Source organism: Hemitrygon akajei, chromosome 6 (assembly GCF_048418815.1).
Source record: "Hemitrygon akajei chromosome 6, sHemAka1.3, whole genome shotgun sequence".
Classification (NCBI taxonomy): domain Eukaryota; kingdom Metazoa; phylum Chordata; class Chondrichthyes; order Myliobatiformes; family Dasyatidae; genus Hemitrygon; species Hemitrygon akajei.
Window position 1 is genome coordinate 35,912,314 of NC_133129.1, and position 21,205 is coordinate 35,933,518.

A 21,205-nucleotide genomic window follows, 5' to 3' on the forward strand; every position below is an offset into this window, starting at 1 on the left:
AAAATTTCATTTATCATTCAAGTCTTCATCAATATTTTCCATTTAATTGTCGCTATTTTTAAGTCTAATCACAGCACATTGCCTGACTTGCTGAGTGTTTTTTTTGTATTCCTTTTCTCTCCTGGGGCAGCTATTGGCTTCCACTTGTTCATTTCAAGTACAAAGTCACAGATGAACCAAGAGAACGTTTCTCCAGCATTGGAACTTAACTGTACTGAGTCTTATATTCTAGTTCACTTAATGTTCTTGGAAGTTCTATTCTACGATTGTAAGAACTGACATCAAGAATTGATAAGCATCCCCTGAAAAGCTGTAAGGATTCAAATGCAGCCCCAGTCATTCAATGTTCTCTCGTGGCTTGATAACAGCTTTTCCTTGTGCCAGAGACTGGTTTCCTCTTACTCATTTAATATATAGGTTACGTACTTGAAACCTGTTGGCTTGTTCAATGGTGCAACCCTTTTGAATCTGGAATTTCTCATGATCTTTTATCTGCTGCTTTCCTTAATACACTTTTATAGAATGCAACACAGTCTCTGTCAGTGTCAGGATGGTATCAATCTGTGCGAGAAACAAATCCGCGTGCCAAGGTCTGGAGGGATTGATCAATGAATAAATTGACACAGACAAGATAGGCCAAAGGGGCTGCTTCTGTACTTTTCTATGACTCTCATAGGTATTTTATTTTCACTCGCAGACATTTGCTGAGCTTTCAGTTGCAATCTTGAAATGTCATCCATGCCATAACCCTCAGCCTTCTCAGCAATATAATGGTGAAAAAAATAATCATTTTGAATTATAAACCTTCAGAGTTAATTAAATATATTAATTATATAAGAAATCACATTAAATTACATATTATGTAACCCTGTGAACAATAAATTACCTAAGTATGGGTCACTGATATAAAGATTGGTCCCTCATTTTTACTTGATAATCAAATGAAATGCAAGCTGTGACATAAAATGGTCACATCGATATAATTGAGTGGAAAGTTGAAAGTAAACTGATGCTGTCAAGCTACTGGAGAATGTGAAATGATACATCTGACTTTGGCATGACTGCACTAGTAACCACACTAATGAGTATTATTACTATATAATTGTATTCAAAACAAAGTCAAGTTCATGTTGTATAACCTTATTCAAAAACTGAGCGAGCCCTATATAGTGCACCACTCTCCTCATGGGTCCAATTGTCGAAGCAATCAGATCAGAATATACTTTTATTGAAAATAACCATGTCATATATTTGCACTTTTAATGAGATACTCCAAGTTTTGCCCATTCATTTTTTTCAGCCTGAATATAGCAAGGATGTCCTTTAACTGGCTTCTATCAAGCTGGACTGTGGCTTTCAATTTCTAGCCTTCAGTACTTCTATGAATATTTAAAGAATTACGACCAATATTTATTTTCTTGTAGGCTCATCTGCACCATTGGTTACTATGGATTATCCCTCAGTACTCCAAACCTACATGGAGACCCCTATGTTAATTGTTTCATCTCTGCAGCAAGTGAAATTGTAGTATATGTGATAGTCTGGTGGCTGATACGTGCTTCACCTCGACGGATTGTCACTGCTATCTTGTTACTACTCAGTGGCTCCGTGCTGCTATTCATTCAGCTTGTTCCTCCAAGTAAGTATTCAGATACTATGTTTTAAATAAATGAAGAGTTCGGCTCCTCTGTGTTTCTACATTATTTCCCCATCTAAATCCTTAAGCCATTGTTTTTGTGCTTCACCCTACTGACCCCTGAGGACCCCACTGTATGTCAGCAACCCTGCTGATCACTGTGTACCTCTGGAACCAACTCCCCACCTTCTCTAACAAATGGCTAAGTTGATCTCTAAGCCAACCCAAGATAATTATTTAGCCCAATTCCACATTCCGGTCCTTGATAACCTTACACCAACCGGCGGAGCATTGACAGTTACTGAGAAATGGGTCCGATATACAATCTGTGTATGGGCTGCTGCAGTGACATTGGGTGCTGAACAAGGATGGAAGAGAACTCGGGTTTTAGTGTGTTCCACAGCGCAGCAGTCCGCGTGGGTATTGGTAGTCGTATGAAGGTGGTAGGAGGGGGGTTGGGGATGGTGTTGGTAGTCTCACTGGGTATTGTGATTTGTTGCCATTTCTCAACATACGGGTACAGCTGGGTAACATCTCAAGGGGGAGTAAGAGGGTGTCTATGCATGTTGTAGGAGTTGTTACGTACCCCGTAACTGGGTCACTTACCAGCAAAGATAGAGAGGTCCGTTGAAGTCTGATGGTACTATTTTTAAAAGTATTTATTGATAAAGGGGCACAAAATAAGATTAATGCAAACATACAGATAACATACGTCATCAATACTAAATCTAAAAGCGCAGGTATAATAATAATCAATAAGAAATAGCTCTATCGTTGTCTAGGGGATAATGTATTGTCCGATGGAAATATAACAGTCACTGTTAGTTTGTTCAAGCTGCAGCGTTTTGGGTTTAAGAGAGACGGTTTAAACTTGCCCAGGTCTTTTATGATGCCAGTCCGTTTGAGTCGGGGGAGTTGGTTTCCCCGTTGTTAGCTAAAAGCCATTTTCCGTGGTACCAGCCACCAGTCCCAGGCAACGGAACTGAACGCACGTGGCCTCCTTCAAATGGCTTCCCGCTATTACGGGATCACTAGCGTTTCTTCTGGTGCATCTGAGGGGCTGTTCCCACAGACCCTCTTTTATCCTGACTCGCAGGGTTGCAGATGTCAATCAGGTTGGGGGTGATGCAATCCCTCCCTCAACCAGCCCACTTTGCCTGAGGGCTTCCACGTAGTACGGTCTTCAATCCATAAATTCGCCTTCCGGAGACAATGGCCATGTCCCGTAGCTTTATATCGCCGGGGGAACGAGACATTCCGCACGTCTGTCTCTCATTTCCTGGGTCCCCTGACCCAACCCAATAGTGATCTTGCGATTCTCACAAAGGAGGGGGCTGCAGGCATAAAAGAGTGAAGTGAAGGTCATGAGCTTGCAGATAAGTTGAGGTCACCACTATGTGCAGGGTAGGCGTAGATGTTCAGTAGCCCAAGGCAAATTATTACTTTAAGGGACCTACCTGAGCAGGAAGCTGCTTAGGGGAGATCCTTCCTCAGAAGCAGGTCTGAGAGGGACGTTGAAAGCCTATTTCTGCATGATTAGTTTAAGGACCATACAGGCCTCTCAGAACACACTGAACACAATTGCACATTACTGGATGACATTACTGATGTCCTGGCTCTTTCACTTGTCAAGCTTGTCAAATGCAAGGATGACCAGGAACAGTAATGATGAACTTGCAATCTCATAAGTACAGCTTGGAATTTCTCCTACCTTTTTTTGTATTTCCCTTAAGGCAAGTACATCCTTTCTCAAGAATGGAGTCCAAAACTGCCCACAATATTCCAAAATTGATTAACATTTACACTAAAGTATGACAGTGTCCCATGGCATAACTTTACAACTTGCTGAATTTGACACATTGGGGTGGGAAAAGATAAAAAAATTTAGGTCAGTATTTCCACCAACAATGAAGGAAGTTCTTCCCTCTGTTCCTGCAGTGTTTTTTTTGTTGCAGTCATGTAATTTTCAGCACACACTAAATACAAAGTATTTGTACTCTTCAGCTCTTCAATTTGTGGTCACGATATTGGTGATGATTGGTAAATCCGGTGTTACAGCAGCCTTCACAATAATCTACATCTACTCATCTGAACTGTACCCAACTGTGGTGAGGAATATGGGCGTTGGGGCATGTTCCATAGCATCCAGAATCAGCAATATCATCTCCCCCTACTTTGGTTACATGGGTAAGTGAGACATTCAGATTCTATGTGTATTTTCTTCTTTTTAATGGGTAAAACTCAAAAAAGAAGAAAGCTACAATCACTCTGACTAGATTATACTGCAGACACGCCAGTAGCCATTGAACATTGAGGAAGTGGTATGCAGGCAGTTTTGGAAACAGTGTAAAAAAAAATTTTTAATGTTTGGTGCCATGGATGACTTCAACTTCCTTAGCGTAACAGGTTTAGATGGGGCAAAATAAGTTAGACGTATCCAAGAGGGTTTCTTAAATCACTATCAGTATCAGATAGCCCATCTAGAGGAGGGCCATACTGGACCTTGTATCAGCAAATGAGATTGGCCAGGTAGTTTACCTTTCAATGGGTTAACATTTAGGAAACAGTGATCAAAGCTCCATAGTTTCAAGATAGCTATAAATGAAGTGTGGACCTTGCAGAAAAGCTTTTGTTACTCCAAAAACTAATTGAAAGTAAAAGATGGGAGCCTGGGAAAACGTGATGTGCTCACATATGATGTGCCGGCATAATGGCATGTACCATTCATGTACTTTTACACGTAACCCACAATGAACAAACTAAGAATATTCAGACAAGCAATATATTTACAATATTACTGAAATATTGAATACACCACACTCTTCCCTGCTTAGCTATAAACTCCAACTCAATAGACAATGCACTTCAAGTATCTCAAATATGTAACACATTGTGCTCTAGTCATCTAATATACACAGTATATCATATAATACAGCTACTATATATCCATCCACAGCATAATAAATTTTAAATAATCCCATTTAGGCCTAAAGATTTAATCACTGTGGAGGATTTCATACTCTTGTGGGTAACATCTTTCCTGACAAGGTAGGCCACTCTGCTAGGGCAATGTGGGCCATGCCCAGGGATGGAAAGCTGCTGCTTTTCTGGAGCATGCTAATATCTTACAGACATATTAGCATCTCAAACAGTGCATGGCAATCTGCTTGATCTGCTGATGTATCCCAGGTCACCGGACAAAGCTTCAAGCCAATGCTTTAATTTTGACCATAGCTAGATGACCAGCATGTAAATCCTCCAACACTTTAGCTCTCAGCTTGGAAGGTACGATAACCATGATACAATTCTCAAATCCCACATAACACAATGCCACTCCAGGGAAAATTCAGCCAACACTGGTGAAAATGGGGGGAACTGGAATTCCATCCATTTTGGGTTGCTATGTTGTCTTGAAACAATGTGGGGTCGTTTCTGGTTTCCCTAAGGATCATCTCTGCTATAAAAAGGGAGATATTTGATTTGCAATAGGGAGAATACTTCAGGAGTGTCTTCTTTTGAATATTTTCAGTTATTTCCTTTTCCAAGGGTAAATGGGACAATCCATCATCATTTCCATGATAGCTATCCTCTTGAATTCGATGTGGTAATTGTGTCCTCTAAAGAATAGAGCTCATCTCTGCATTCATACTGCGACTGTTAGTAGAACACGCTTCTGTGGATTGAAAATGGACACTAGTGGTGGATGATCAGTAATAAATGAAAACTCTAGCCCACACAAGTACTGATTTAAATGTTTCACACCCCAAAACAGACTCAAAGCCTCTCTGTCAATCTGTGCGTAATTTAACTCTGCAGAGGTAAGAGAACATGATACAAAGGTGTTCACTTCCATCTCTCATAACATGTAATGTGACTGCACCTATACCAAAGTGGAGGCATCACATGCAAGCTAGAATGAATCTCTAATCAAGTTGTTGTCTCAGCCAATTATGTCCCCACAAAGCCAACCCTCCTATTTTTGCAGCAGACAAGCCCAACGTGGCTTGTTGGTTGTTGTATTTTACTGTTATGAATGTACATAATTCCCATAGAAGTTATCTTTTCTCCATTATAAGTTCTTAGTTGTATATCGGCAGGCTTTAGTTCAGTAGCTTTGAAATCCTATTCAAACTCATATTGTGGAATGAATGAAACAGCCAAGCCAGTGTCCAATTCCATTTGAATTAATTTGCCACTCACTTCCGGTGTAACCCATATTGCATGTCTCTTGTTAGATTTCACATTGTAAATCTCAAGACTACTCAATCCTGTGTCACTCTCATTATTGTCAGATTTTTCATCAATAGTATGCAGATTAATGCACTTACTTATTCAAATTTTTATTATTAATGCACTTTTTGAAACAGCAATTTGGCTTTTTTTCCCGCTTCCCCATGCAGTCCATTTATTTTTGTCTACCTGACATGCTCTTTGTATGTGTTCTACTTTTTTGTACTTTCTGCAAGTTTCACCTTTAAATCTGCATTCATCTGGTATTCTTTGAGCTCCTACTACAATGGTAACACAATTTGTTTGGCCAGGCAGATTTCTGGTTAGACATCATAATTTTGTTCATATTTACTTTCTTCCTGACTGAGACTCACTTGCCTCCCTGGCTGCTGTTTCCATTTATACAGCAATTTCAACTGCTCTTTTAAATGCGAGTTGTGCTTCAGTTAGAAAACATTTTTGAATGCTTTCTTGTATGATTCCACAAACTAAACAATCTCTCTCTGCTTCACTAAGCTCATCACTGAACTGATGATGCTTGGACAATCTCTTCAATTCAGCCACATAAGCTGAAATGGACTCCCTTTACTTTTGATTCCCTTTATGAAATTTGAAGCATTTGACAATCAACAATGGTTTTAGTTCTAAGTGTTCTGCTTGACTAATCTTCTGGAATTTTTTGAGGATGTAACTATGAAAATAGACAAGGGAGAGCCAGTGGATGTAGTGTACCTGAACTTTCAGAAAGCCTTTGATAAGGTCCCACATAGGGGATTAGTGGGCAAAATTAGAGCACATGGTATTGGGGGTAGGGTATTCACATGGATAAAAAATTGGTTGGCAGACAGGAAACAAAGAGTAGGGTCCCTTTCAGAATGTCAGGCAGTGACTAGTGAGGTACCACAAGGCTTGGTGCTGGGACCGCAGCTATTTACAATATACATTAATGATTTAGATGAAGGGATTAAAAGTAACATTAGCAAATTTGCAGATGACACAAAGCTGAGTGGCAGTGTGAAATGTGAGGAGGATGTTATGAGAATGCAGGGCGACTTGGACAGGTTGGGTGAGTGGGCAGTTGCATGGCAGTTGCAGTTTAATGTGGATAAATGTGAGGTTATCCACTTTGGTGGCAAGAACAGGAAGGCAGATTACTATCTGAATGGTGTCAAGTTAGGAAAAGGGGAAGTACAATGAGATCTAGGTGTCCTTGTTCATCAGTCACTAAAAGTAAGCATGCAGGTACAGCAGGCAGTGAAGAAAGCTAATGGCATGTTGGCCTTCATAACAAGAGGAGTTGAGTATAGGAGCAAAGAGGTCCTTCTGCAGTTGTACAGGGCCCTGGTGAGACCACACCTGGAGTATTGTGTGCAGTTTTGGTCTCCAAATTTGAGGAAGGACATTCTTGCTATTGAGGGAGTGCAGTGTAGGTTCATGAGGTTAATTCCCAGGATGGCGGGACTGTCATATGTGGAAAGATTGGAGTGACTGGGCTTGTATACACTGGAATTTAGAAGGATGAGAGGGGATCTGATTGAAACATGTAAGATTATTAAGGGATTGGATATGCTAGAGGCGGGAAACATGTTCTGGGTGAGTCCAGAACCAGAGGCCACAGTTTAAGAATAAGGGGTAGGTCATTTAGAACGGAGTTGAGGAAAAACTTTTTCACCCAGAGAGCTGTGGATCTATGGAATGCTCTGCCTCAGAAGGCAGTGGAAGCCAATTCTCTGGATGCTTTCAAGAAAGAGTTAGATAGAGCTCTTAAAGATAGCAGAGTCAAGGGATATGGGGAGAAGGCAGGAACAGGGTGCTGATTGTGGATGATCAGCCGTGATCACAGTGAATGGCGGTGCTGGCTAGAAGGCCAAATGGCCTACTCCTGCACCTATTGTCTATTGTTTCTACATTTGCATTCACAATATCAGCAAATATCATTTCAGCTGGTTTGTTTGGAGCAATTAAACTTCTGAGCAAATTGTATGCTTTTCCACCAATTGCACTCAGCAAAACTGGCACTTGTTTAATATACATCAGCCAGTTACCTGCGGTGCATTCAAGCACATCTACAGTACCTTTCCAATGTAGCAATCCATTTCTGCTTTTTTAAAATTATTTTTATCATCTATAAACTCACTGTTTATAGACCCATGAATTTTGTCCATTTTCTGCCATTTTTAAAACTCAAACATCTCTCTCCCCTTCCGAAGAAAAACGTGGCGCATTTCAACAAACGGTTAGTCATTGCGGATTTGTTTTAATTCTTACTTGCTGCTGCTGTCAAGTTTTGTAACTGCAGAAACAAATCAAAAGAAAAACATGAGAGCCGGGGCAGTGTCTATTTAGTTTCTCTTTAGTAGGATGCTCACCTCTGACCTGGTGGCATAATGACATATGCCATTCATATACTTCTACATATAAGCAGTAATGAGTTATGTAAACAAGCGAAAAGTGCCTCATCAAACAATATATGAACAATATCACTCAAATAATACTAAATACACACCTGTATTATATTGGGGTAGAGCAAACAAAAAGAATGTTTGAGGCAGGAATTAGGGAGAGCTAATTGGGAATTGCTGTTCTTGGGCAAGTCCACATCTGACTTATGAAGTGGATTTAAAGACCAACTGCACAGAATACGGGAAAGATGTGTCCCAGTGAGAAGAAAGGACAAGGATGGCAAGGTAAGGGAGAAATAGTGAATTTAGACAAGAGGGAAAAGGAAGCATAAGTAAGATTTAGGAAGCTAAGATCAAACTCGGTCCTTGAGGATTATAAAGCAAGAGAGGAAATCAAGAAGGGAATTACAAGTGCCCGAAGGGATTATGAAAGATGCTTGTCAAGTAGGAATAAAGAGAATCTCAAGGCTTTCTGCATCCACATTAAGAATAATAAGAGAGAAAGTAGATCACTCAAGGATAAAGAAGAAAATATGTGCTTGCAGGTGGATGCAGAGACAGAGAAGCAGTTTCAGCGACAGGTTACTATCGATGCAATGCTCCTCAGACAGGATGAAGAGGTCAATACTCCCCAATGCCATTAGGCTTTACAATTCTACCGCCAGGACTTAAGAACTTTTTAAAAGCTATTATTAATGCTTTTTGAGATAGTGATTTAGATGCATATCATATTTTTTTACTGAGTTAAGTATTGTATGTAATTAGTTTTGCTACAACAAGTGTATGGGACATTGGAAAAAAGTTGAATTTCCCCATGGGGATGAATAAAGTATCTATCTATCTATCTATCTATCTATCTATCTATCTATCTATCTATCTATCTATCTATCTATCTATCTATCTATCTATCTATCTATCTATCTATCTATCTATCTATCTATCTATCTATCTATCTATCTATCTATCTATCTATCTATCTATCTATCTATCTATCTATGATATGGGCAAGATCCTAAATACTCTAGATACTTCTCATCATCACTTACTGATAAGAAGGACATAGAAGATAGCGAGATCATTATGTAGTATGATGGGATATACTCCAGATTATTGAGAGAGGCAAGGTTAAGATTTCTGTCCTCTCATTATCCAGTCTTTTTCCTTACCTAGTACTCTATTTTTGATGAATGCTCCAGGAAATTTGTCATTTATCAGGTTTAGTACCTACTATTGTGACTAAGTGAGACTGTGTCCAATCAGTGAGTGGGAGCACGAGAAGAAGTGACAATTTCATGTAGGCTTGTGGCTGAAAATGTTAAAAAGCAGCACTTTGCTGCAGTTTTCAGAGCTGGACTGTGCCCAATCAGTGAAGGGATTCATTAGAAAGGGCAAATAAAAATAAGGCAGGGGCAAAGGGCAGACAGAGCAGCCATTGTGTGAGTGGGCCAGTGTTGGAGTGGCTTTGGCTCATCAGGCTTGGACAAGTTAAGTTTCTTGTAAGTTTCTTCTTTTTCTTTAGTATTCGTTCCTCATTGGTTAAAGCACAGTTAGTGCACTGAAAATGGCCCCAGGGTCTGTGTTTTGTTCTGTGTGGGAGATGTGGGAATTCTGGGAGAGTAAAAGCCACTTGGATAATCACATCTGCACCAGATACACAGAGCTGCAGCTACTCAGCGAACATGTTGAGGAACTGGGGCTGCATTTCGATGACCTTTGACTCATAGGGGAGACTGAGGAAGTGACAGGGAGGAAATCACCCCTAGGTTGCAGGGGGTAGGTATCTGGGTGACTGTCAGGAGAAGGAAGGAAGATGGACACCATACCCATGTGGCTGTTCACTTCAATAATAAGTACACCACTTTGGATACTGTTAAGGAGTCAACCCACCAGGGAGGAGCCACAGCGACCGGGATCCCAGCACTGAGTCTGAGAGGTGAAGAGGGCTGCAGGACATGATACAAAACACTCGGATAGTATGTTGCCTCCCAGGTGCCAGGGTCAGGGATGTGTTGGATTGGGTCCACAGCATTCTAAAGGGGGAGGGTGAGCAGCCAGAAGTTTTGGTTCTTATCGGCACTAATGACATGGGCAGGAAAGGTGAGGAGGTCCTGAAGAGAGATTTTTGGAAGCTAGGTAGAAAGCTGGAAAAGAGGCAGTGTATAGTAAGACTGCTAGAAAGGACAGGCTAATGATAGGGGAAAATTGCAGTCAATGGGATGAGTTGCGATGTAAAAGGGGGACAAAATTGTAAAGGGTGATGAATACAGGACTGAAGGTGTTATAAATTAATGCACACAGTATACAGAATAAGGCAGGTAAACTCACAGCGCAGTTACAGATTGGCATTCATGGCTTTATTAGCATCACTGAATTGCGGCTGAAAGAAAATTGTAGCTGGGAGGTTAATGTCCAAGGATACACATCGTATTGAAAGGACAAGCAGGTAGGCAGAGAGGGCGGGGTAGCTCTGTTGGTAAAAAAATGAAATCAAATTGTTAGGAAGAGGTGATATTGGATCGGAAGGTGCAGAATCTTTGTGGAGAGAACTAAGAAACTGCAAAGGTAAAAAGACCATGATGGGAGTTACATACAGACCTCTGAGCAGTAGTAAAGATGTGGTCTACAAATTACAATGAGAGTTAGAAAATTCATGTCAAAAGGACAATATTACAATAGTCATGGGGATTTCAATATGCAGGTAGATTAGGGGAAATCAAGTTGATGCTGGATCCCAAGAGAGGGAGTTTCTAGAATGCCTATGAGATGACTCTTTGGAGCAGCTCCTGACTGAGTCCACTAGGGGGTCAGCTATTCTGGACTGGTTGTTGTGTAATGAACCGGAATTGATTAGCGTGCTTAAGGTAAAGGAAGCCTTAGGGTGCAGTGATCATAATATGATAGAACTTGGCCTGCAGTTTGAGAAGGAGAGGCTAAAGTCACATGTATCCATTTTGCAGTGGAGTAAAGGGAATTACAGAGGCATGAAAGAGGAGCTGGCCAAAATTGATTGGAAGGGAGCTCTAGAAGGATGATGGCAAAACAGCAATGGCTAGAGTTTCTGGGAACAATTCAAAAGGCACAGAATACATTCTTCCCACAGAAGAAGTAATATTCTAAAGGCAGGATGATGCCAAAGCCACCATAAAAGCCAAAAAAAGGGCATATAATAGAACAAAAAATAGTGCTAAATTAGAGGATTAGGAAGCTTTTAAAAACCAACAGAAGGCAATTTTTTAAAAAAATCATAAGGAAGAAAAAGCAATGGTAAGTGAACCAATGAAATGAAACAGGATGCCAAAAGTTTCTTCAGATATATGAAGTGTAAAAATGTTGTGAGAGTAGATATCAAATCATTGGAAAATGATACTGGAAAAGTAGAAATGGGGGACAAGGAAACGGCTGATGAACTGAATAAGTATTTGGCATCGGTCTTCACCATGGAAGACACAAGCAGTGGGCCAGAAGTACGAGAGTGTCAGGGGGCAGAAGTGTGTAAAGTACTAGGGAGAAGGTACTTGGGAAACTGAAAGATTTGAAGATAAATAAGCCACCTGGACCAGATGGTCTCCAGCCAAGGGTTATGAAAAAAGTAGCTGAAGAGATTGTGGAGGCATTAGTAATGATCTTTCAAGAATCACTGGATTCTGGTATGGACAGAGGTCAGGAAAGTTGCAAATGTCACTCCACTCTTCAAGAAAGAAGAGAGTATGAAGAGAGGAAGTTATTGGCCAGTTAGTCTGACCTCAGTGGTGGGGAAGATGTTTCAGTTGATTGTGGTTTCAGGGTACTTAGAGGCATATAATAAAATAGGCTGAAGTCTGAATGTTGTGTACTTGGAATTTCAGAAAGCCTTTGACAATAAACAATAGACAATAGGTGGAGGAGTAGGCCATTTGGCCCTTCGAGCCAGCACCACCATTCAATGTGATCGTGGCTGATCATCCACAATCAGTACCCTGTTCCTGCCTTCTCCCCATATCCCTTGACTCTGCTATCTTTAAGAGCTCTATTTAACTCTTTCTTGAAACCATCCAGAGATCTGGCCTCCACTGCCTTCTGAGGCAGAGCATTCCATAGATCCACAACTCTCTGGGTGGAAAAGGTGCTAAGCATGTGACTGCCTGGAGGCAAGAGCGGGAATAAAGGGAGCCTTTTCTGGTTGGCTGCCGGTGACTAGTGGTGGTCCACAGGAGTCTGTGTTGGAACCTGCTTCTTTTTATGTTATCTCTCAATGATTTGGATGATGAAATTGATGACTATGTGGCCAAATTTGAAGCCAATATGAGGATAGGTGAAGGGACAGGTAGTGTTGAGAAAGCTGAGAGGCTGCAGAATGACTTAAACAGATTAGGAGAAGAGGCAAAGTGGCAGATAGAATTCGATGTCAGGACATGTGTGATCATGCACACATATAGCAAAAATATAGACTATTTTCTAAATGGGCAGAAAATTCAAAAATCAGAAAATGCAAAGGGACTTGGGAGTCCTCATGCAGCTTAACTTCCAGGTTGATTTGGTGATGACGAAGGCAAATGCAATGTTAGCATTCATTGCAACCGGACTAGAATATAAAAACAAGGATGTAATGTTGAGACTTTACAAAGCTTTATAAAGCACTGGTAAGGTCTCAACTGGAGTACTGTGAGCAGTTTTAGGCCCCTTATCTAAGAAAGGTTTCAAAGAAGGTTCGCGAAAATTACTCTGGAATTGAAAGTCTTATCATATGAGGAGCATTTGATTGCTGTGGCCTGTACTCACTGGAATTCAGAAGAATGGTGGGGGGACCTCATTGAAACCTATTGAATGTTGAAAGGCTTCAATAAAGTGATTGTGGAGTGGATGTTTCCTATGTTAGGGGAGCCCAAGACCAGAGGACACAGCCTCAGAATAGAAGTGCACCCATTTAGACTGGAGATGAGGAGGAATTTCTTTATCCAGAGAGTGGTGAATCTGTGGAATTCATTCAGTTGGGTAGCTGTGGAGGCCAAGTCATTGTGTACAGTTAAGGTAGAGTTTGATAGATTCGTGATTAGTCAGGGCATGAAGGGATACTGGGAGAAGGCAGGAGATTGGGGCTGAGAGAGCAATGATAAACCATAATGAAGTCACAAACAAGAGAAAATCTGCAGATACTGGAAATCCAAGTAAACCACACAAAATGGAGGAACTCAGCAGGCCAGGCAGCATCTATGGAAAAGAGTAAACAGTCAACATTTTGAGCCGAGAGACCATGATGAAATGGTGGAGCAGACTCAATGGGACAAATTGCCCAATTCTGCTCCTATTTCTTAGGGTCGTGTTACTTACTTCTAGCCCTTCTAGAATTACAAATGCCTGAATATTTATACTTCACAATCAGCCCTTGAAAAGTGACTCATGGGATGTTCAAGTGTTTGAAGGTAGAAACCAGATAATCATTTTAATTCCCTTAAATCAGCTCAGCTAATCTGATTTATCAACATGTTATAAACAATAGGCAATTAAATCCACTCATATTTTCTATGAAAGCAATGAAGTTGCCTGAAATGCAACAGTATCTGCAAGGAAACAGAAATACAGCTGGATATCAGGATACTGAAATGTGTTTACTGCAGGAAGCAGCTGCTGAGGGTGTCTAAGATTACTGTAAACTGATAAATGCTATTATGAAAGCACAAAACAATTTAGTAATTAAAGAGTAAAGGAACTCATATTTACCTGGGGGCTTCAGTGGCTTCAGGATATGTCAATATATTTTAAAGCCAATGAAAGAGAATTTAGTTTAATGCAGCAGCCATTGTTTCACACAGCAAATTTAGGGACATGGCTATTAAATAAATCAATTGATAAAATGTTTTTATTTCTCTCTGAGTTTTAGCAGATGGATAAATACTAGCCATCTGGAAAAGTTAAAAAAGTTAGGAAAAGCTCTATGTTTTTCTTTGAGTTGGTACTATGGGGGGGGGGGGTAGATCATGGCCTCAGTTTAATATGTAATCCCAGAGACTTGACCTCTGACCTTGCAGCTCTCCCTCAGTGTAGTTCAGTGTATGGCTGAATATGTGCACATCTCTCAAGAGCAACTTCTAAATCTTACAGTGAGACCAGATTTAAATTTGTTTATTAATCACAAGTACATCAAAAGATGCAGTGGAATGTGTCATTTTTAAATTAGCAACCAACACAATCTGAGGATGGGCTGCAGGCAGCTGGCAAGTGGTGCCTCACAGTCCAGCACCACCATAGCATGTCCCATCATGTTCAGCAGAGCATTGCAGGACTAACATACAATAACAAAACAAACCCCTTTCCCTGCACTGAAGTCCAGATTAAACTATCGCCTTGTCAAAATACTTAGAATTAGTCTCTCATTTTTGCGGAAAAAAGTATTGGTGATAATTAGAATGTTCTCAAAAATAATTATTATTTTGTACTCCTGGGAGGACTCTCCTGTTGCTTTGGACTAGTTGTGTGGATTGCAAAACTGATACAGAAAGTTCAAAATTCAGAGGAAGTAGCTGGCTGATCTGAATTTGAGCAAGACAATTTAGGTTTCTCTGTGCACCAATTTTCATTATTGTGATAATCATAAAAGGCCACAAACAATCAAGTCCCAGTAATTATGGAGGTAGAGAAAGGAACAGGAGTTCCCATTGGGTGTAAAGGCATGGCCTCACATTTTTTTTACTACCTTCCTCTCTAAGCAGACAGCCAAATCGGCAGGTTAGTCAGCTGCTGTGATAAAGTTGATGAGCTCTTGTAGAATGAAGGTCGTGGTGGCATATATGTATAAAGGTGATATTTAAGACGGAATCATTGGTCAGAATAGGTGAGGCCGGACTACCCAGTTGAAGGAAGATTGCCAGGAAGCATCATGAGTCAGAAGTGAGGAATATGAATTGGTAAACAAGGGGGAAGGATTGACTGGGGACTTGACCTGAGAGATATAAGGCAAGGGTGATAATAATGGAATCTGTGTTTCCAGCAGATTTGACAACTCCAATATCTCTTTGAATCAGCTTCCAGCTATTTAATACATAAATCAATTCAATACTGGGGTACCAATTTATGCAATGTATTCATGACCAAGATCTCAATCTGATAAAATTGGGAATCTGCCCAAAATACTATCCCAGATAGCTTGTGTATTAATGGTAAACTATGAGAATCAAATACAGTTTATTTATAAAATTATAGTAAATTGGGTTATTATTGTCACATGTACAGTGTGACAAAAATACACTGTACAAGGTACACTGACAAGCTTTGTTTTGCATTCCATCCATACAGATAATTTCATCACATCAACAGAATGAGGTAGTAACAAGAGAAATCAATAAAAAAATGCTGAATAAAAAGTGTTATAGTCACAGAGAAAGTGCAGTGCGTGCAGGCAACAATGTACATAACGAGATAGATTGTGAGTTCAAGAGTCCATCTTATCATACTAGAGGACTGACTGTTCAGTTTCCAGGAAAATACATGAAAACTTCACAACGTAGTATTTTCTTGATATTTCACTCACGAAGAGAATCCCGCTGCTTTTTTACATCCTAACGAGCACTATAATCTTACTATAAGTAACAGTAAGATTTCTAAATTGATTTCCACTCCCCTCCACCGTTGACCCAAAATGTCAAATATCCTATTCCTTCCGTAGATTCTGCCTAACCCACTTTGCATTTGCTTCAGATTGCAGCATCTGTGCTCTCCCGTATCTCTGGATAAAATTTGTCATTGGTGAGGTAACAGATGGAATCAATGTGATAAACCTGGACATACAAACCATGTTTTATAAAGTCCCATATTTAGATTAAAGACTAACAGGAAAGAGAGCATTCCAGAAAAGTTAAGACCTTGTGGTGAACTACATATACCTGTCTGGACACGCCCCCTGATGACTGCTCCTGTGGCTCCTCCCACAGACCCCTGTATAAAGGTGATGGAGGTCTGAGCCCGGCCTCTCAGTCTCCAGGATGTAGTATGGTGGTCACTCACTGCTTGTTCCTTCTTCCCAATCAATAAAAGCCGATACCTCGTTTTTACGTCTCAGAGTGAGTTATTGATGGTGCATCAGACCTTGTCTAAGTTACAGAAAGCAGGGAGTAGCAGTGAGAGGGAAAATGAAAGGAGGGATATTCAGTGGGGTTTACTTAGGGAGAATAACAAGACACACAATCCAGAAATAAACAATTGGATATACTGTGTATATATTAATTATGGAGCAGGATATGCCACCGATAGAATGTTTAGCAAGTCACACCACTGGTACATAAAGGAAGGAGGCAGGTGACCACCAGGAGTAGTGGTAAGTCTAAGCAGATAGAGGAGGAGTCCCCTCTTAAGCAAGTATACTGTTTTGTATACTGTTGGAAAGGGGAGGGTGGGGGTGTGGCCTCTTAAAGGAAATCAACTTCAGCAGCTCATTTGTGGCATTGCGGTTGACTCTGATACAAAGCAGGAGAGTAGAAATTCCAGGCAAACACTAATCATGGGGGATTCATATCTGAGGGAAAAATCTTTCTGAAAGATGAGAGTGAGATTTCAGAAATGTATGTTTCTTCCCTGGTGCCTCAGATTGGGTACTAAACATTCTGATGGGAGAGGAAGAACTGGCACATAGACTAGGCATAGAGGGCATTGGTTTTCTGCGGGCTATTAGGATTTGTGTGGATGGTCAAAAAGTTTGGCATCAACAACAGTACTGTACAAAAGTCTTAGGCACATATATATATAGCTAGGAAACTTAAGACTTTTGTATTGTTCTGTATCTGTCAATGTGGAATTGAGAGCGAGTTTATAAATTTAACAGGAGCAAAGGATGTTGGAATGGTGTTCAAAGGGTGTGGAAATAGTGGCAGAGGAGGAGTGCTGGGGAGCATGGGTTGGCATGGTTGCAGACAAACCCAGCATTGAGTCATCAGGCAAGGTCATTTGCTTCTAAACGTTTGGTTTATTGATCATGACAGAACGTCTCTCTGGTATCTTGCGCTCCCTCCCTCTCCTTTCTCCATTTCCCAACCATGATCTTCCTTTCCCTCTCCCTCCTCCATTCCTACTCTCAGTCCACATTAGAGACCCATATCATAAGGTTATTAGGAGCAGAATTAGGCCATTCAACCCATTGAGTCTGCTCCACCATTCCATTGTGGCTGATCCCAGATCCCACTCAATCCATACACCTACCTTCTCGCCATATCCTTTGATGCCCTGACTGATCAGAAAACTGTAAACTTCCACCTCGAATATACCCATGGACTTGGACTCCACTGCAGTCTGTGGCAGAACATTCCACAGATTCACCACTCTTTGGCTAAAAAACAATTCCTTCCACCTGCATTCTAAAAGGCTGTCCCTCAATTTTTAGCCTGTGCCCTCTAGTTCTGGATGCCCCCACCATAAGAAACATCCTCTCTATATCCATCCTATCTAGTCCTTTCAATATTCAGTAGGTTTCAATGAGATCCCCACCCACATTCTTCTAAATTCCAGTGAGTACAGGACCAAAGCTGCCAAATGCTCCTCGTATGTTAACCCCTTCATTCCTGGAATCATCCTCGTGAACCTCCTCTGGACTCTCTCCAATGACAACACATCCTCTCTGAGATATGGGGCCCAAAGCTATTGACAATACTCTAAGTGTGGCCTGACTAGTGTCTTATAAAGCCTCAGCATTATCTCCTTGTTTTATATTCTATTCCACTTGAAATAAATGCCATCATTTCATTTGCCTTCTTTACCACAGACTCAACCTGTAAATTAACCTTCTGGGAGTCTTGCACAAGGACTCCCAAGTCCCTCTGAACCTCTGATGTTTGAATCTTCTCCCACTGAGATAATAGTCTGCACTATTACTCCTCTTGCCAAAATGTATTATCATACATTTCCCAAGACAGTATCCATCTGCCAATTTTTTGCCCATTCTTCCAATTTGTCTAAGTCCTGCTGCAATCACATTGCTTCCTCAGCCCTACCTACCCCTCCACCTATCTGCGTATCAACCTCAAGCTTTGCCACAAAGGCGTCAATTTCAGAATGAAATTTATCATTACTCACATATATCATGATTTTTTTTGCGGCTGCATTACAGTGCAATACATGAAATACTACAGTACTATGCAAAACTCTTCTGAACTGATAACTCTGTGACTGCAGGGCAGAATTTCCAGGCCCTTTGATGTCATAAAGCGTAATGTAGGGAACTATAAAAAGATAAAGAGCAGCATTGGAGTGGGTGGCTTGGTGCCAGATAAAATTTAATACTTGGAAAAGCAAAGTGTCATATTTTGTATGTAAGAATGAAAAGAGGCAACATAAACTTGGCGGCAATATTCACAAAGAGGCACAAGAACAAAGAAGTCTGGAGGTTTAAAAACAGTTCATTAAAAGCAGCAGGGCAGGTCATGCAGTATTTATGGAGGCTTTGAGTACAAGAGCAAGGGGAGACAGGATGAACCTCTATGAAACACTAATGGACCTCAGATGGAGCTCTGTGTCCACACTCTAGGAAAGATGTGTAGGCTTTAAAGAGAGTGCAGGGAAATTCACTCAAATTATTACCAGGTTGAGCGTCTTTTGTTATGTAGATAGACTGGAAAGTTATATCATGAACATATTTTGTTATGGCTGAGAAAACAGAATTCAGTGAACTTAGACTTCAGGTTGGATTAATGCTGCCTCTTCCTGTTTTTCAGTTGCCCATAGTGGTGTCTTGCTCTTCATTCTAATGGGCAGTTTCATGATAATATCCGGATTAATAAGTTTATTGCTGCCTGAAACTCACAACCAGCCTCTTCCAGAGACAATTCAGCAGATCCAGCCAATCAAATGGTAAGTGAAGAAAACATAGAGACATGGAGAGACACGGAAACAGGTACTTTGATCCGCTGAGTCTATGCTGCCCAACAACCAACCACTTACACGAATCCCTTTTTTTTATCTGGGTCAGCTTGTTTGAAACTCAAGACATTTTATGGAGGACAGACGTCCTGGCTTTTGAAATGGGCTTGAGAATTAGTTATGTTTCCATGCATATTATAAAAAGATCATTTTAAAATAAGGATAAAAACCTAGACTCAGTATGCACAAAAGCATGAGGGAAATAGACAAGTCAAAATCTGGGCAGAATGGAGATAGATACCTGCTGGCAAGTGTGATCTTGCTTTGATCATATAAAATGTAAATTAAATTCTGAAAGAGCTTGTCAGAGTAGATGTGGAACTGATGTCTGTCCTGGGTGGAGTAACTGAAGTCAGGGGGTCACAGTCCAATTGGAAATAGAAAGAGGAGCAGAACATTCAGCCTACTGATTCTGCTTTAAATTAATTAAATCCATTTTTTATATTTTTAAATGTTTCTGAATATCAAAAACAATAAAAATTAATTCAAAAGGCTGCTGTCAGCAAAAAGGTGTTATAAGATCATCAGAGCATTTCTGAAGCAGGCCCCAGGAAATTCTTGACATTTAAGGACAAGTCTGCCTACAAAATGGATGAAGCAAGACGATCGGGCCCATAACCTGTGAAAATTAAGTGCCATTGTAAGAAATGCACAGAGGCTGTGTGGTGGGCTAAATCATGATTAATTTGTCAGCACAGACACCTAGTGTAGATAATGGACTACCTTCATGCAATGCTTTCGACAATTGTGTTCTCCAAATTATCATTTTCATTGTGACATTCAAGATGATTGTCAATACCTCCAAATTCTTCGTAGTTCCTAACTTGCTGAAGTAGTGAAATCACTTCATTTTCACTCCTGGCTGTTTCTGGCAACTCCTGCGCTCAATGCTTGAAACCGCAGTGAACAAAACAGTTCTGAATTGTCTTATTGCTTATTTCTTCCCAAACATCAGTGACAAAAATCACAATTGACCCTATTTAAAAACTGTTCTCTGGAAGCATGGTGTCGTGTCGAACAGCATCACAAGTACATGCGACTGCTGCTAGCTAGAAACCATTTGGCCAACAGTCACCTATCCCAATGAAATAGCATCGTGTCCTAAATAAATGAAGGTAATTCCCCCTATTTTCTTGATTAGATTTTGTACTTTAAGAGTTGTCCCAAATAAGCCGGTGTCCCAATTAACCAATGACCCAATTAATCTGAATCTACCTCTATTTGTGTAACTGGTACATAACTAGCTTCCTGCAGAAACCTGGTGCACAAGTTTTCTCTTTCTCTTTGTGGTTTTGAAGGACCATAAATACTCGGGTCAGCTCCACCCAAATAATTAGTACCTGAAAAATAGATCTGAAAGAAATCTGATGAATTTTCAATTGAAAAATTTAAGATTAGGACCCATTTAGTAGATGGAAGACCGCCTAAGGAGGAGGAGATGTACCTGTCAACAGCATGCAGCACAAATGGAAAATGTCACATTTTATGACTCAGTTATATATGAATATAACTCAGATATTTAATTTTATTATGTATCTTTTGCTCTTCAATAAATACCCTTTTAAAATCACTTCTATTTGAATAAGCTTCAGTAATGGAAGATGATATTTATTTCTAAGCAATTGCAATCTTATTCAGAATCCATGGACAATGGAAATTGAACAAAAGCACTGGACATCTATCTAGTAATGCCATACTTAATGTGGAAAGACGCATTCTTACCCTGAAATTAATCATAAGGTTCCACTTTATGATTCAACAAAAAATGTAAATCCATTGGTAAGGAAAACTGCAAAATCAGAGGACAATGACAATATAATTACATTTACTGGAGGAGAGGTGTAAATATAAATTATGTCTTAATCTTAAAATTAATTTCAGATTTCTTGCAGTTAAAATCAAACTCTGTGTCATATGGTCTTATAAACAGTATTGAAATGATATTCTTTACATGGAGAGGAAGAAATAAAACTAAGAGGGAGAAGTTTTATTTGCAGGATGAGTCATTGAAGCAAGGCACAATCCACATTTAAGTATTTTACTAAAATATTGCAAAGGT

The 21,205-nt window shown here is 40.2% G+C and overlaps 1 protein-coding gene across 2 annotated transcripts in view; it reads left to right on the plus strand.

Annotated features, from left to right (window-relative positions):
- The window catches only part of LOC140728952 (organic cation/carnitine transporter 2-like), a 55,760-nt gene that overhangs the window by 27,491 nt on the left and 7,064 nt on the right, over window positions 1–21,205 (plus strand). The window contains exons 7-9 of one of the 2 annotated variants that reach the window (XM_073048087.1): window positions 1,425–1,639; window positions 3,641–3,823; window positions 15,538–15,664. In XM_073048087.1, coding sequence (XP_072904188.1) covers window positions 1,425–1,639; window positions 3,641–3,823; window positions 15,538–15,563 — 424 coding nt within the window. In that variant the 3' untranslated portion in view covers window positions 15,564–15,664. Of the gene's footprint in view, window positions 1–1,424; window positions 1,640–3,640; window positions 3,824–15,537; window positions 15,665–18,941; window positions 19,078–21,205 lie in introns of those variants that run through there. The other variant, XM_073048086.1, reaches the window with a different exon arrangement.